Source organism: Leptonychotes weddellii, chromosome 11 (genome assembly GCF_054177405.1).
Source record: "Leptonychotes weddellii isolate Sample4059 chromosome 11, ASM5417740v2, whole genome shotgun sequence".
Taxonomy (NCBI): Eukaryota; Metazoa; Chordata; class Mammalia; order Carnivora; family Phocidae; genus Leptonychotes; species Leptonychotes weddellii.
Window position 1 is genome coordinate 5,791,476 of NC_138379.1, and position 16,102 is coordinate 5,807,577.

A 16,102-nucleotide genomic window follows, 5' to 3' on the forward strand; every position below is an offset into this window, starting at 1 on the left:
TTGAGAAGGCAAAAAAGTGAACACTGAGATATCACGGGGCAACTGGGGGAAGTGGCTACCAACCCTAGAGCTGAGGAAATAAAGGGAAGAATTTGGGATGATTAGACTTCAGAAGCGGGTAGGGGGGGCCCCACTGAGCACTGCTCAGCAGAGCCTCAAGTGCCAGAAAACCAGCAGCCCCTAAAAGCAGAGACTAGAGGGGTGGGACCTTGACACCTTCATTACCAGCATTGTGCCCAAGCAACCTCTAAAAGTGACCAATTTTTTAAAAGTATTATTACGAACTCATGATTCCTTTTAATGTATTTGAGTGTGTTTGAACCCATACAGTCATGGATATTTTTGATGCTTAAATTGTCCTATCTCTGGCTGGTGGCGGTCCCTTAAAGGTGGCTGTCAATCTGACAAGACCCCAGCAGTGTTTCATAGCTTTCTTGCTATCTAGCATGACAAGATAGTTCAGACTTATTTTGCATATTTCCTGCCCCAGACCCAGAGTCAGCCTTTCTCCAGAGCCCCGTTTCCTTTTGGCGGTGAGGGTCATTTTAAGACTGTAATCTGAATGTTGCTCATTTCTACTGGGTTGTCTCTGATTCGAAGTCTTTGCGGTGGACAGAGCTAAGAAGAATGTATTTCTTTTGAAATAAAACATGAATTATGGGGGTGCCTGGCTGGCAAGCCTGTAGAGTGTGCCACTCTTGATCTTGGGGTCATGAGTTCAAGCCCCACACTGGGCGTGGAGCCTACTTAAACAAAAAAAAAAATTATGATTTCATACTGATAGTTAAAATTCGAAAATAAGATTACAGGATTGTACATAATTTTAAAATTTATATCTGTTATGCAAAAAAAATTTTGGCTCCTAATAACATTAACATAATTACATATTAGCTATGTAAACCTGTGTTAAAATAGCTACACCACTGTCAGTACTAACAATAAAGCTATTGAATGCATTCACAATTTCTTAAATTTAATTTCTTTTTTTTTTTTAAAGATTTTATTTATTTATTTGACAGAGAGACACAGCAAGAGAGAGAACACAAGCAGGGGGAGTGGGGGAGGGAGAAGCAGGCTTTCTGTGGAGCAGGGAGCCCGATATGGGGCTCGATCACAGGACCCTGGGACCATGACATGAGCTGAAGGCAGACGCTTAACGACTGAGCCACCCAGGCGCCTCTTAAATTTAGTTAATTTCTTAATGGTTCTTTTTATCCTCAGTAGATACCCCAGTAGGGGTGCAAGGTCAAAATGATGTATTTGAAAATCATTCAAGGGGCACCTGGCTGGCTCAGTCCGTGGAGCATGTGACTCTTGATCTTGGGGTCATTAGATTTATTTATTTGAGAGAGAGACAGAGAGGGGAGGGGCCAAGGGAGAGAGAGAATCCTGAAACAGACTCCCTGCTGAACGTGGAGCCCCATTCAGGGCTTGATCCCAGGACCCTGAGATCATGACTTGAGCCAAAATCAAGAACCAGCCACTTAACCGACTGAGCCACTCAGGCGCCCCCCAAAAATAAAATATTTAAAAAAAGGGCACCTGGGTGGCTCAGTTGGTTAAGTGTCTCCCTTCAGCTCAGGTCATGATCCTGGGGTCCTGGGATCTAGCCCCACATTGGGCTCCATGCTCAGCGGGGAGTCTGCTTCTCCCTCTCCTTCTGCCCCTCCCCCCGGCTTCTGTGCGCACCACACACTCTCTCAAAAATAAATAAAATCTTGGGGCGCCTGGGTGGCTCAGTCGTTAAGCGTCTGCCTTCGGCTCAGGTTATGATCCCAGGGTCCTGGGATCAAGCTCCGCATCGGGCTCCCTGCTCAGCAGGAAGCCTGCTTCTCCCTCTCCCACTCCCCCTGCTTGTGTTCCCTCTCTCGCTGTGTCTCTCTCTGTCAAATAAATAAATAAAATCTTTAAAAAATAATAATAATAAATAAATAAATAAAATCTTAAAAAAAAAAAAAGCTTCTTCACCCCCAGGACAGCCGCTGTCAAAATCTCATTGCTTTAAAAACAAACAAATAAATAAAATAATTCAAAAGAATTCTTTGTTATGCTGTGTTGTTAGGGATTGTTTTTCTATTAATTTACATTTTAAAAATAATGTAAAATATTCACCTGGTTCCAAATTCAACATTAGAACACAAGACACATCAGAGAAGTCCAGACTTCTTCCTTGGCTCCACTCAATTTTTTCTTCCATTGTTTATTTTAGACAAGATAAGATTATTGGTATATTTTAATCTCCCCCCCCTTTGCTCACTCAAAAGTTCAGAGGTCTGTCTGGCTTTAGTAATCTTGATTCTTCAAGCCTTTGCTCTGTTCGAATTTTGCAAGGAACATGTACTCCTTTGTACAGAAAGCAACTGGACTAAAAATAAGTTTTATTTTTTTTAAGGAAGTTTTTTTTTTTTTTAATTTTCTTTGACAGCGCACGAGCACAAGCACAAGGAGGGGGAGGGGCAGAGGGCGAGGGAGAAGCAGACTCCCTGCTGAGCAGGGAGCCCCGACACAAGGCTTGAGGCTCCATCCCAGGACCCTGCCAGGACGCTGGGATCATGACCTGAGCCGAAGGCAGACGCTTAACAGACTGAGCCACCCAGGCGCCCCTAAAAGGATGTCTTCTGAGACTGAAAGCCTTTAGGTGGAGCCAAGCCAGAGCAGGGTCTGCGCTTGGGTGGGGCGGTGGGTGCTGCAGCCGCAGTCCGCGAGGAAGGCGTCCCTGTCCACCAGCGGCGGGGGCCGGGGGTGGGGGCGGGGGCGGGGAGGCCTGAGCAGCCTGCACCCGCATCATGGGGGCGGGGAGAGTCTGAGCACAGCGAGGGGCATCGTGGGGGTGGAGTGAGGTCAGCGCTGGGGGCAGGGGTGGCATCCACGGCCCAGCCAGGAGCGCTGGAAAATGCGTGAAGTGGGGAGAAGAGGATGACCGCGGTGACAGGAGACGAGATACATCCTGGAAATTGATGCGAGAAGTCAGTATCTTGAGGAGAAAGGGAGGCAGGTTCCTCATTATCAGAGAAGGGAGTTAAATGTGAAAAGAAGAAACGGAGAACGAGCCCAGGGGTGCTGGACGGGAATTGGGGCTCCCAGTGTAACCGTTTTCAATACACGCAGGTATAGAGAAATGCATCCAGATGGAAATGTGATCTGTTCGTTTCCTGGCCCCGCCACCGAGGGGGCTCGAGAGCGGGGACACCGCCGTGGCAGTGAGAGCACACACAACACCCAGAGCCTGGGTTTTAATACTGCCCTCGCCAAAGGGAACCGGGTGCTTTGGGGCAACAGCTGATCCCAGGACTGGGGCAGAGCAAATGGAGGGGGCCTGGAGCACTTGCGTTACCAGAAAGTAAGGACAGGCTTGAGGAAGGATGGACACGTCAAAAGGACACCAGAGCCAGGTTCCGGGGGCTCCCGCTGGCAAAACTTGGGAAATTTGAGGTGGGAGCTCTTCTCTCCATCTGGGAGCCGAGGAGGTGCGCTTGGCGGGGTTAGGGAACACACCCAGGAGCGCGTAGACGGTGAGCTGGGGGAGACCTGGCCCAGTGACCCAGGAGGGAAAGGGAATTTGAATGTTCCTCCTGCTGCCACACAGCCCCCTCTTCTGGGAAACGGTCCCCTCTGGGCCCTTGCCATTGAAACCCCGGAGGCTGGACAGTGGAGAACCAGCCTCTCGCCCTGCTGCCAGGCTCCGCTGGCTCCTTTAGCCACCTGAGCCGAGCCCTTCCCAAGGATGCTGGCTGGGACAGGTGGGGCCAAGGCGCAGTCGTGGGCTTGGCACTGAGGGGCACCAAGGATGGCACAGGTAAGAATTCTATCGCCAGGCTGCACTCTGAGGGCGGTCCAGAGGGGCACCTTTTTCCCACTGCACCAGGATACCTGGGTGGCAGGGCCCTGCCTGAGCCCCCAGGATACAAAGTGGGGTGAAGGCTTCTAAGTTCAGCCAGCCCCGTTCAGAAGGGGGCCGAGACAAAGTAGGGATCCTGCTGGATCAGGAAGGGGGCAGGCTCTGGTCCTGTGGGCTTGGCAGCCCTTTCCCCACAACGGGGAAACGGAACAGGCCATTAAATGCCAGGTGGAGGCACAGGCTGGGTATGGCCGCTGGGACTTGACAGGGTCAGGAGGACCCGGGAAGGTGTGGGCAGAGCCCAGACAGAGCAAGACTCTAGAGCAGGGAGGGGAGCCATCCTGCCCAGCTCAGTGCCCAGCTCAAGCCCGCGTCAGCCAGCTGGCCTTCGTGCTGGGTATCTCATCACCGTGTCCATAAGGGCCTCCAAGAGCTGAGCTGGGCAGGGAGTGGAGAAGGGGTCCTGGGCAGCCCCTGGTCAGACAGCTCATCAGTGGAAAAGCAGGCCTGATGGTTCCTGCCCCAGCTGTGCCCCCACCATCCCCAGCTAAGAGCTCACTGACCCTCACCCCGGCCTCCACAGCGGAAGTGCTGCCCCAGCTGGCGAGGGTCTGGGCAAGCATTGCTGGTGGGGCCTCACCCTGAGCCGCAGAGCTGGGACGCCCCCTTTCCTTCAGGCTCAGGCCTCAAAGGATTTGGTGGTCCCCAGCCCCTCCTACCTCCTGGGAGCCGAGCTGACTCCTTGCTGCCTCCCAGCCCCAGCCAGGTGGGCGGACACAGCCTGAGGGGGGGGCTAGCAAGCATCAGGGCAGGGAAGGGGCCTGCAGCCGGTATGAGGAGAGGAGGCAGGCAGACTGCACTGACCGGGGGGCTTCCTGGAGGTGGTCCCAGAGCGTCACCTGAAGCCTTTCCTAGTCCCTGTTCACCATTTACTGTCTACTAGTTACCGGGGTCAGAGTTAGGAGGCATCTTGGGCTAAACCGGATCAGTGTGACCCTGGTCCGCTGTTGCTCCAGACGAGGCCTTGTTTCTGGCTCTGACAGTGGTGACGACCTCCCCAGGGACGCCCGCCTGCAGAGGGTGAGGCAGGGCTCCGCCAGAGCCCGGCCAGGGGCCACACCAGGCACAGGCCGCGCACCCCACCGATGGGCCTCGCCGGCTTCCGGGGGGACAACGCCCCAGCCCAGGCGCTCCAAGCCTGCAGGCACCTCCGAGGGGCCGGAGAAGCAGCCAAGGCGAAAATTAAATCGGAGTGAGACCTCACGTGAGGGAGACGACGAGCTCAAGAAGCGCGATGTGACCGCCTGCTGGCTCGTCAGGCGACCGTCACGAAGAGCAATCCGCTAAGGCAACTGTCGTCCTTGCTCATGTTTTTTCCAAGATGACTTAAACCATCCTTCTCTTCCACTTAGTGTTTGCTCGCATTAGACACGAACTGTGAACCTGGCGTGCACCTGGGCCTCGGCAGGGGCAGGACACCGGCTCCGACTCCCACGGGAGCCACTGGTCGCCCTGCCCTTGATTCGGGGCTTCGGCAAGTCCCAGCGTCCTCCGGGGCCCACCTCCCTGGGGAACGGCACGCGGGCCAAGTCTCCACGCAGACCAAGGGTACAGGAGCGCAGGGTGGCACCCCCACGTAGTCCTGGGCCCCAGGGCAGTGATTTGTGTAGCAACAGAGGCTGGGAGAGACCAGGGTGACCGAGGCGCTAAAAACACTTCCACCTCTCACCTGAAAGCCAGCCGTGCAGAGAATAAGGCGCGACCTCTGACCACCGCCCAGGACCCGAGCAATGAAGCCAGGAGTGGTGGGGGGGGCGGGGGCGGGCTGAGAAAATAAACCAACTGGCTTCTTTGGCCGGCCCGGGCCCAGGGCGGGGGTGGACGACTGTCCTAGAGAATCTGGACGGTTCTCTTCCTCATCTCTTTCAGTTATGTGTCATCGGATGGCCGGGTCATACTGAGCATATGTCAGACCTCTGAGGAGCCTGGCTCGCCTCTAAATTCCAGGCGGATGAATGAGTGAACGAACGGAACTCATTTAATCTTCACGGGACATTCTATGAAACAGACATGTTTTGACTGTACGGATGGCAGAATTAAGGCTCAGAGAGGTTCAGTGACTTGCTTGAGGTCACACAGCAACCAGAGCCCGCCGGAGGGCAGTGTGTGGATGCTCCTCCCAGCATCGCCTGCCCCTCCTCCCGGGTCTAACCCTGGAATCTGCACCATGACGAAGGAGGAAAAAATAAGGAGGGAATTTTATTTAACATTAAAGTTGGGGAGGGGATCAGAAGGGAGATCGGCTTCACTTGGTGATGGTGTTCCTGCAGAGAGAAGAGGGGCATGAGGCTGGAAACCGGCAGGGGCCTTCCCACCCCGACAGGCCCCATGCCGTCCCCCGTCCCTTGTCCCTGCCCCCCGCGCCTCCCCACTCACGCGTTCATGCTCTTGCCGCTGCCGCTGAGCACAATATACGGCGTCTTCTGGGCCTTTTGCTTCTCCTGGAGCAAAGCCACCGTGCCCAGGGGGGTGTCGCTGGAGCTCATCTTCTTCAGGAGCTGCAGGAGGAGGGCCAGTCAGCACAGGGCAGGGGCGGGCCCCAGGCCACCAGCCACGCCAGCACCAGCAGGTGCGGAAGCCGCCCCACGTCTTCATGGGCCACCTACCGCCTCCTCGTCCAGCTTCTTCATCCGCCGCTCTGTCTTCATCTTGCCCGAGCCTTTCCCATGGAAGCGGTGGGACAGCTGCCGGAAAGCCTGGGACACGGGCGGGACTGGTGTTAGAGGCACACGTGCCCGGCGGGCAGGGAAGGGTGGGGACTCAGCCGACCCCGTGCTGGGCTAAGGGGTGGTGGGAGGGGGCTAGGAGAAGGGCTGCAACCCTGGCACGCTCCCGGGGCTCCCCAGAGTCGCGGAGACGGGTTCCAGGGCTGGATGTGCTGCAGTGGGGGCACTCGGGATCCCGAGTGGCACCAGCGCACGGAGGCTAAGGCAGCCAGCAGGCTGGGGCTCGGGGGCAGCACACCCAGGTGGGGACGGTGCCAGGGGGACCCTGGTCCTTGTGGGCAGCGAGCACGAGTCAGCCCCCTGCCTGGATGCCACCCACAGAAAGGCGGCCCGCGGGGCAGGTCAAGCCACAGGGGGGCAGGTGGGCAAAGGAACCAGGCCTGTGACGGGGCCCGCTGGGCCCACTGGAGACGGAAACTGGGGTGCCAAGGTCCGACAGCTCGCCGACCCCCCAGCCGGCGCTCGGTGCAGCCCTGCCTCATCTGGGAAGGGTGGGGGCCCCGCCGCTCGTGACTCAGTCACCCCCAGCCCCGCTCACCTCCTTGGGTGTGAGTTTCCGGCCCGTCTCATCCACGTACTCGATCTTCACGTCGGGTTTGTAGCCGTCCTTCTCCTTGAAGTCCTGGGTGAAGCCGCGGTACTCCTCCCGCCGGGTGTACTTGTCATCGATGGCCCTGGGCCGAAAGGGGGGGCCCTCAGGGCTGGTCGCTGCCCGCGCGGCCCCCGCGGCTCCCGGCAGTGCCCCCCTCCCCAGCCCGTGGCCCTCTGCCCGCCCCCCTGCACTCACATCTTGTCCTCGATGCAGTACACGGCTGACGGCAGGGACTTGTTGGGCGCCTTCACCCGGGCCACCTTCTGCACGGTGGTCTCCAGCAGCCCTGGGGACAGGCAGCGGTCGGGCTCCAGGCGGCTGCCCTCAGCGGGGGCCTCAGGCCACACTCTCTCCGCACCACGGCCTGACCGCCTCAACTGCCCGATTCCCCCCACCAGCCACTTGCAGGGTGAGCGGGGCTTTGGGGGGGAGGGGCAAAGCCCTCAAAAAATGGGGTGACGCGGAGCAGAAAGGCCAGATGCTGCTATGACCGCCCCAGGACTGGGTGTAGAGGAGCAGCGCTCGGGCCCTGGGGGAGCGGTGGAGGCAGCGGGGGGAGCAAAGGAAGCCGAGCCGGTTCCCCGCCCCGCCGAGGCTCCCGGTCCCTCACCTTTGTTCTGACACAGCAGCAGGGCAGCTGCCAGCCCTCTGTTCACGATGGGCTCCTCGTCCAGGATGGTGGTGGACGAGGCAGAGAACTGGGGGGCAGCACACAGGGAAAAAGGTGGTCAGTGGGCCACACTTCTCACCCCGACTCACCCCCAGCACACACAACTGGGGTCCTTCCCAGGACCGGGCGCTGGGCCAGACTCCTCGCACCACACTGAGCTCTGCCGACCCCATCACACAGCAGGACACGGGGCTCTGAGACCACGGGCCCCTCGCTCAAGGTCCCCTAGCAAGGAAGGGGCAGAGCCGGGGCGGGAGCCCGGTGGGTGGCCTCCCCCCACCCAGCCGTGCTCTCCTGCTCTTCCACCCTCCCGGCACCCCCCTCGCTCCTGCGCCCCTCACATCCTGCTGCTGCTTCTCCTCGTCCAGGTTGACTGTGCTCCAGCCGATGTTCTCCTCCCCGTCCGACTCCGAGCCGCCGTTGGCTGAGCGCTCCTCGTCTCGCTCAAAGTCCTGGGGTCAGAGACTGGGGTCAGCCCAGGGAGCCCCAGCCCCCCGGCCAGCCTAACCCGCTGGAGCACCAAGGCTTGTTACCAGTTACGAAGAACCTGACTAGGACCTGACTGGCAGGGGGGACCCAAACCAAGAGCAGAGGGGAGCAGCGAAGAGGAGGGAGGGGAGGGGAGGGGAAAGGTAGGCTGCCCGAGGACCCACCATGAGCTCCTCCTGCTCCTCCCGGTTGCCGGCCAACCCGTAGGTGGGGATCTCGCCCAAGGTGCGGCAGAACTCCGACGTGGCATTGAACACGATGGCCCCCTTCCGCTCTGGGTCCTCATCCTCCTCCCAGCCCCGCTGGCGAGACTCCAGCTTCTTCACAATCTCCACCACCTGGGGGAGGGAGCAGCTGTGGGCAAACCCAGAAGTTTCTGGGGAGGTGCCATTGAGACCCAGAAACCCCAAATCCTCCCCAGTGGCAGAAAGACAAGCCCTCCAACTGTGCGCAGAAGGCCTCTGACGGGTCTCTGCCTCCTCCCTGTCTCCCAGTCCGCTCTCCACTCTGCACCTACACCCACCGCATTCCTCTGCTCCTAAGCCATCAACGGCTTCCTTCTGCCCTTTAAATTCATATCCAAATTCTACACGGCCCTTCTCCAACGCCCCGCAGTCTCACGTCTTCGTCTGGGCCTGGAGCACACTGGGGCCTCTTGCCGCTCCACTGCCACCCTCCCTTCACCCCCAAACTCCTGTTTCAGGACTCAACATAAAAACCGCTTCTTCCAGAACCCTTCCCTGAGGCCACAGGACAGGAAGATGCCCTGTGCAACTCCCACATGCTTCCAGAACCCACCCCCCACCGACACCTTCCGCCTTGCTCCTCCCTCGGGCCACCCTCCTGCCCGGCATGGCTCCGAGGCCCCTCACCTCTCCGCTCCTGACACCACTGACTGTCCCCGCTGTCCCCCTCCTGCATCATTCCCATAAGCACGCAGGATTGCCTAGGATCTCCGCTCCTTCCACCCCACAGTCTCACTGCTTTCCCCTGACAGCAAGCTCCTCAGGGAAGTTTCCAGCCACCATATCCACCCAACGCCCCTTCCTTCCATGTTATTACACTATGTTGATGTTTTTAGTGAACGCACCATAAACACAAAAGGGTTCAACACACGTGTGTTTTTTAAAAACAGGAACAACCACACACACACCCCCAGGCACCCATCACCCAGTCTAAGAAACACTATCAATACTTTTTCAAGCCCTAGTGTCTCCTCGCCTTATTTGTGGTCATGATTCACTGGCTTTTCTTTAGTTTTTCCACGTAAGGACCTATCCACCAACAGGGTATTATTTTGTTGTGCATTTTTAAAACATTATACAATCTGAAACTGATTCCCCTACGATTTGCTCTATATTTTAAAACTCATCTTGGGGAGCCTGGATAGCTCAGCTGTTAAGCGTCTGCCTTCGGCTCAGGTCAGGATCCCAGGGTCCTGGGATCGAGTCCCGCGTCGGGCTCCCTGCTCCACAGGAGGCCTGCTTCTCCCTCTCCCACTCCCCCTGGTTGTGTTCCCTCTCTCGCTGTGTCTCTCTCCGTCAAATAAATAAAATCTTTAAAAAAATAAAAATAAAAAGTAACTAAAATTCATTCTGACCTGAGTGGCCGTACTTCTTAGTTTTTCACTACAGAACCATGACATGAACGTATCTTAATGTAGTTCCCCTGCACACCACGGATGGGCCTTCTCTGTTATCACAAATAATACAAACACAAGCAATGAGATGCTCATCTCCCGGAGCACCCGGGCAAGTGTGTGTCTGGGGTACACATGCAGGAGTGGGGATGCTGGGCCGAAGGGCACACACACTTGCCTTTACGTGAATTAGTCAACGCCGTCCCAATCTCATCAGAGTCCCCTACATGCCTGTGAAGTGTGTGCAAGAATTCTGGCTGCTCTAAGTCCTGACACTTGATATTGTCAGACTTTGACACTTTTGCCAAATGATGTGGGTATGACCTGGTCCATCATTGTTTTAGCTTGTCTTTCCTTAACCATTCATGAAGTTGGGCCTCACTGGGTGTTTTGTTTTGTTTTAAGAGAGAGAGCGAGCCCCCATGAACCAGGGCGGGGGGGGGAGGGGTAGGGCAGAGGGAGAGAGGATCTCAAGCAGACTCCACGCCCAGCTCAGAGCCTGACACGGGGCTCAATCTCATGACACTGAAATCATGACCTGAGCCGAAATCAAGAGTCGGACACTCAACCGACTGAGCCACCCAGGAACCCCCCTCATTGGGTTTTTTTTTTTTTTTTAAAGATTTTATTTCTTTATTTGAGAGAGAGAGTGAGAGAGACAAAGAGCACAAAAGGGGGGAGCGGGAGAAGAAGACTCCCTGCTGAGCAGGTAGCCCGATGCGGGACTCGATCCCGGGACTCCAGGATCATGACCTGAGCCGAAGGCAGTCGCTTAACCAACTGAGCCACCCAGGTGCCCCCTCATTGGGTATTTTATTGACCGTTTACCCTTCCACTTCTGTGAAGTGCCCACTGAGGTCTTTTGCCTATTTTCCTATTTTGCCAATTTTTGTCATTTGGATATTCTTGGCACTAACCCACTGATGGCTATATACACGTGGGCAAACATCTCCTTATGGTGTCTTTTTAAAAAAACTGAAGTTCTTAATTTCTAAGTAATTAAATTATTAGTTTTCTCCCTCATGATTTATGCTTTACATTTACATCTTAAAAAAATCTTTCTTTTGAAATAATCCAGTCACAAACAAAACCCCGCTGTGATTGCCCTTATAGGCGGTCCCTAGAGTAGTCAAAATCATAGGGACAGAAAGTAGAACAGTGGCGGCCAGGGGCGGGGGGAGGGGAGTCAGTGTTTAACAGGGACAGAGTTTCAGCTTTTCGAGATGAGAAGGGCTCTGGGGGTGGCTGGTGGGGAAGGCTGAACAACACCGTGAGTGGATTTAACGGTTCAGGAGAACTGGACATTTATTTAAAAACGGTGAAGATGGTAAATTTTATGTTCTGTGTATTTCAATGCAACTTATGGAAGGAAAAAACCTTTCTCTGCTACAAAGTCACAAATATCTTTTCCTTAAGCCTGTTCTGGAATGTTAACTTTTGACTTTTAAGTTCTTAATCTATCTGTAAGTCAATCTTGTGTGAGGTACAAGCCCAAATAGGTAAATGACTGTCCAGACAGCACTTGCTGAAGTGAGCGCCCTTTCCCACTGGGACAGCCACCGTCCCCCCTCAGGAGTCTGTTCCCAGGCCTTCTACTCGGTCTCGGCCCTGTCAGTCTGTCCTCATGCCGCTATTTCACCACCTCAATTACCACAATGAATAAAATGAGATCTGTCAGAGCAAAGCTCACCACTTTATTATTGAAAGCATCTTGGCTTTTGTTGGCCCTTTGATCTTCCAAGTAAATTTAAGAAGTGGCTTCCCAAGTTCCACAAAAATCCCTTTGGGATTTTTCCTGGAATTGCATTTAATCTACAAATTAATTTGAGGAGATGAACATCTTTACGCTACTGAATCCTATCCACGAACACGGTTGTTGTGGACTGAACTGTGTCCTCTCCCAAAATTTCTATGTTGAAACCCTGACCCCAGTGTGACTGTATTTGGAGATGGGGCCTTTAAGAAGATGATTAAGGTCAAAGGAGGTCATAAGGGCAGGGCCCTAATCCAGTGTCTTCATAAGAGAAAGGGACTCGAAGGATGCAGGCACCCAGGCCATGAGAGAACACAGCAAGAAGACGGCCACCTACAAGCCTCAGAAGAAACCACACCTACCAACACTTTGATCTTGAACTTCCAGACTCCAGGATATTGAGAAATAAATTTCTGTTGCTTAAGCCACTCAGTCCGTGGCATTGTCATGGAGGCCCAAGCTACCTAACACAAGAGTCTATTTATGACTTCTTTACTGTCTTCCAAAAATAGACGCGATTTTCCCCACACAGATCTTGCACATCGCGTGCTCCTTTTTATTTTGCCGCAGTCCAGCTTACCTCTCGTCCACTTTGCTTTCTATCGCTTATTCATGTTACTTCCCTATCAATACTGCTTTCACAAATGCCATCTTTTGCTGGCATATAGAAACACAACTGGCTCTCATCTGGTAATCCTGTACCCAGCAACCCTGCTAAAGCCTGCGTGGTCTGGCCCTCATTCCCCACCACCCCACGGAGGCCACTTTAGACAAGAGCATCAGTGACCGCCATGCTGCCCCATCCAAAGGTCGATGCCCATCCCCGAGACCCGAATTCTCTGTGGCAGTGTCACAGATGCTTCCTTCCTTCCTCGCAAGAGCCTCCTGTCACAGGACTCCCAGGACGACACCCTGTCCTCTTTGCCATCCTCACGCACTCTCCTTCTCCGGCTCCTCTCTCTTACCCACACTCACTGTCCTGGTGACTCCAGCCAATCCTATGGCTTTAACTCCTGTCTACACGTGCACTGACTTCCGTATTTAGAACTGCAGTCTCAGCCTCTCCCTGAAAGTTCAAATTCGTGTGTCCAACTGCCTGTTCAGTATGAATCACCACTAATAAAAGAGTACCTTAAACTTAATCAAAACTGAATGCTCTGTTATCTACCCCCAACGTGTTCCTCCCCTGGCTCTTCCCATCCCAGGAATGGCCCTACCTATTCCTGAACTCAGCAAACGGGCAGCTGTTCAAGTCAGAATTCTCGGGAGTCATCCTTAACTTTTTTTTTTTTTTTTAGATTTTATTTACTTATTTGACAGAAAGAGACACAGCGAGAGAAGGAACACAAGCAGGGGGAGCGGGAGAGGGAGAAGCAGGCCTCCTGCGGAGCAGGGAGCCCGACATGGGGCTCGATCCCTGGACCCTGGGATCATGACCTGAGCCGAAGGCAGACACTTACCGGCTGAGCCACCCAGGCTCCCCTCATCCTTAACTTCTCATACCCACTCGCAATCTCGCCCGCAATCCACTGACAAACACTGTTGATTCTACCCTCAAAATGCCTTCCAAATATGGCCATCTCCTTGTCTCCGTGGCTGTCATCACAGTCGAGCATCACCTCAACTGGACAACTACAACAGCCTTCCACTGTTCTTCCTCCGAGAGACAGAACTCTCGGCTAAATCTACCGCAACAGCAAGCGTCTGCCTGACGTGGTCTGTGACCATCTCCTTCCCCGTCCCTCTCCCCACCGCTCCTGCCACTGCAACCACACAGGCCTCAGCCAACCTCCTGAACAAGCCTGGCTGGCTCCTGCCTCAGGGTCTTGGGGGCCAGGTGCGCCCTCATCTCGGAACGGTGCCCTTAGATGTTGCTGAGGCTCACTTCATCTGGCTCTCGAATGTCACCTCCTCAGGGAGGCCCACCCTGACCAACAGAGATAAAAGGGGAGCGCTCCTTCACTCCTGATCGCTCCACTACGTCGCCTCTTCCTGTTTCTGCTCCCTGTGGTTCTCCCGCAGGATGCTTGTCTTTCACATCCCCCCAGTAGAACAAAAGCTCCACGAGGCCAGACTTCTGTGCTCTCGGCTACCGCCCCATGTCTCTGACCGTCTTGACGGCAGCGGCGGCCCACGGATGGCCCAGCACCGGCTCCGGCGAGCCCAGCTTTACTGGATCCCAGCCATGCCCGCTCGCCCAGTGACCCCGGGCCACAGATGCTGCGAAGGCAGAGCAGCCGAGACCGCAGCCCCAACGCCTCCAACAGCCGCGCAGTCGGCCGGCGCCCGTTCCCAGGGACTGTCCCAAGTTGCTGCCCTGGCTTCCTCATCGCCTCAGTCTTGTGGACTCCACCGTGCCAAATCCGACCTGCCTCTCAGGAGCTCGAAGACGCCCTTCCCCCTCCTTGAAAGCCCGTCTGGGCTTGTGACTCCGCCGCACTGGGTGCACTCTGCCTCAGGGGCTGCTTCTCCGGCGCCTCTGCAGGAGCCCCCGCCCCCCCCAACCACAGGGCTGCGCGGGGCTCCCTGCTCCCGCCTCTCTCTCTCTCCCCTCCTCCCCACCCCCCGAGGTGGGAGGAGTGCAGGGAGAAGTGGGGACAGTGGAGTCGGGCTGTTCAAACCCCAGCTCTGTCACGTCCGGCCCGTCACCCTGGCCCCACCTGGCCAAGGCCTCTGTGCCTCAGCTTCCTCATCTACAAAATGAAGAGAACGGACCCCTCCTCACAGGGTGCAGCCGCGAGCATGAAGTGAGCGGACACACAGAGCAGGCAGGCAGGGCCCGGCCCAGGCCTGCGCCCACTGAGACTCAGCAATGCTCGCGGCCGCAAGGCCCCAGCGGCCTCTGCTCAGCTCACTCCACCAGGCCCTCACGTGTTCTAGGCCACTCGTCCAGGACACAGGACACCGGCCGTCTCCACCGCCCCAGCGCCCGGTCTGCCCGCCCACCTCCACCCCGAATCTCGGCGAGGTCGGCTCCTTGGTGTTATTTAAGTCTCAGTCAAATGCCGCCCCCTGCAAGGCGCCCCCTGAACAACGGATGCAGAGCGCCGGCCCCCCAGCCATCCGCTCCGCCCTCCCGCGAACGGTCGCCCAGCTCCGGGCGCTGCCGGAAGTGCGGTGTGCGCATGTGCGCGCCCGCTCACCGCTGCCCCGCCCCCCGGCTGCCGCTGGAGAGGCCGCTCCGCGAGCACAGGGACCCTGCTGTCCTGCTCCCCAGTGACTCCCCCGCCCCTGGGACAGCAAGCATGCAACACCCAGCCACAGAACGGAAGACAGGGAAGGCTCCACCCCTAAAATATCTTAGAGCAAACGCACTGCTCGAACTTAAAAGAAATCTACCAACAACAAATTAAACAAAAAAGATGACCGGAACTGGAATGTAGGTGCCATGCTCATGAGGACAGGTCACCCCAGACGCGCCTGTCCCCGAAGGCCCTGGCGCTGGGGAGGCCCGCACGCGCCCGCCCTGCACCCAGGCTCTGGGACCCCCTCACCTTCTCACCGCTGTCTCGCAGCTGTTGGAGTTGTTGGAGCTGCCGCAGGCGGCGCCCCTTTTCCAGCTGCTTCTGCAGCTCCAGCTCCGCCTCGTCCTCCTCCAACACCTCTGGGGACCCGGCCTGTGGTGCTCCACCCTCCTCTGGAGGAAACACAGGAGACCCCTGCTTGGATCATCTCCTTGCCCCCAGGGCGCTTAGCCCTGCCCCGGGGCACTTGGCCCTGTCCTTGCCACCCACCCTCAGCCGGCTGGGCCCCTCACCCTCATCGCTGATGTCCATGTTCTCCACGCGGGTGTCATCTGACTGCGGGGGCTGAGGTGCCTGCTCCTTCTCCTCCTCCTCCGGGGCCTCCTCGTCTGCCTCAGGCACTCGGCGCCGACCCCGGCCCCGCAGTCTGTGGAAAGAGGCCTCTCCACTGAGCGCGGGCCCCTAGGCCAGTCCAGCCCCCACACCGCAACCCTGTTTCCAAGCCCACCTGGAACCGAAGTCCCCGTCTTGAGTCTGGTCTCCAAGAGGCAGCAAGTCATCAGCCCGGACAACCACCTCCTTCTCTTTCTTGCGGATCTTCTTCACCCTCCGTTTGGTCTTTTTAAAGGTCACCTGAGGGAGAGAGAGGAGAGATGAGACATGAAATGGGGAAGCTGGACAGCCACGAGCCCACAAGAATGAACACTTAAAAATTTTTTTTACTACGACGTGGATGGAACTAGAGGGTATTATGTTGAGTGAAATAAGTCAAACAGAGAAAGACATGTATCATATGATCTCATTGATATGAGGAATTCTTAATTGCAGGAAACAAACTGAGTGTTGTTGGAGTGGGGGGTGGGGTGGGAGG

At 56.2% G+C, this 16,102-nt stretch overlaps 1 protein-coding gene across 1 annotated transcript in view; it reads right to left on the reverse strand.

The window, feature by feature from the left end:
* Window positions 1–6,077: 6,077 nt before the first annotated feature.
* Window positions 6,078–16,102, reverse strand: part of SART1 (spliceosome associated factor 1, recruiter of U4/U6.U5 tri-snRNP) — a 16,356-nt gene continuing 6,331 nt past the window's right edge. The window contains exons 10-20 of the mRNA XM_081797749.1: window positions 15,740–15,864; window positions 15,525–15,658; window positions 15,262–15,404; window positions 8,540–8,713; window positions 8,228–8,338; window positions 7,827–7,914; window positions 7,412–7,502; window positions 7,163–7,298; window positions 6,505–6,594; window positions 6,275–6,396; window positions 6,078–6,162 (exon numbers count right to left, since the gene is read on the reverse strand). Coding sequence (XP_081653875.1) covers window positions 6,144–6,162; window positions 6,275–6,396; window positions 6,505–6,594; window positions 7,163–7,298; window positions 7,412–7,502; window positions 7,827–7,914; window positions 8,228–8,338; window positions 8,540–8,713; window positions 15,262–15,404; window positions 15,525–15,658; window positions 15,740–15,864 — 1,233 coding nt within the window. The 3' untranslated portion in view covers window positions 6,078–6,143. The remainder of the gene's footprint in view (window positions 6,163–6,274; window positions 6,397–6,504; window positions 6,595–7,162; window positions 7,299–7,411; window positions 7,503–7,826; window positions 7,915–8,227; window positions 8,339–8,539; window positions 8,714–15,261; window positions 15,405–15,524; window positions 15,659–15,739; window positions 15,865–16,102) is intronic.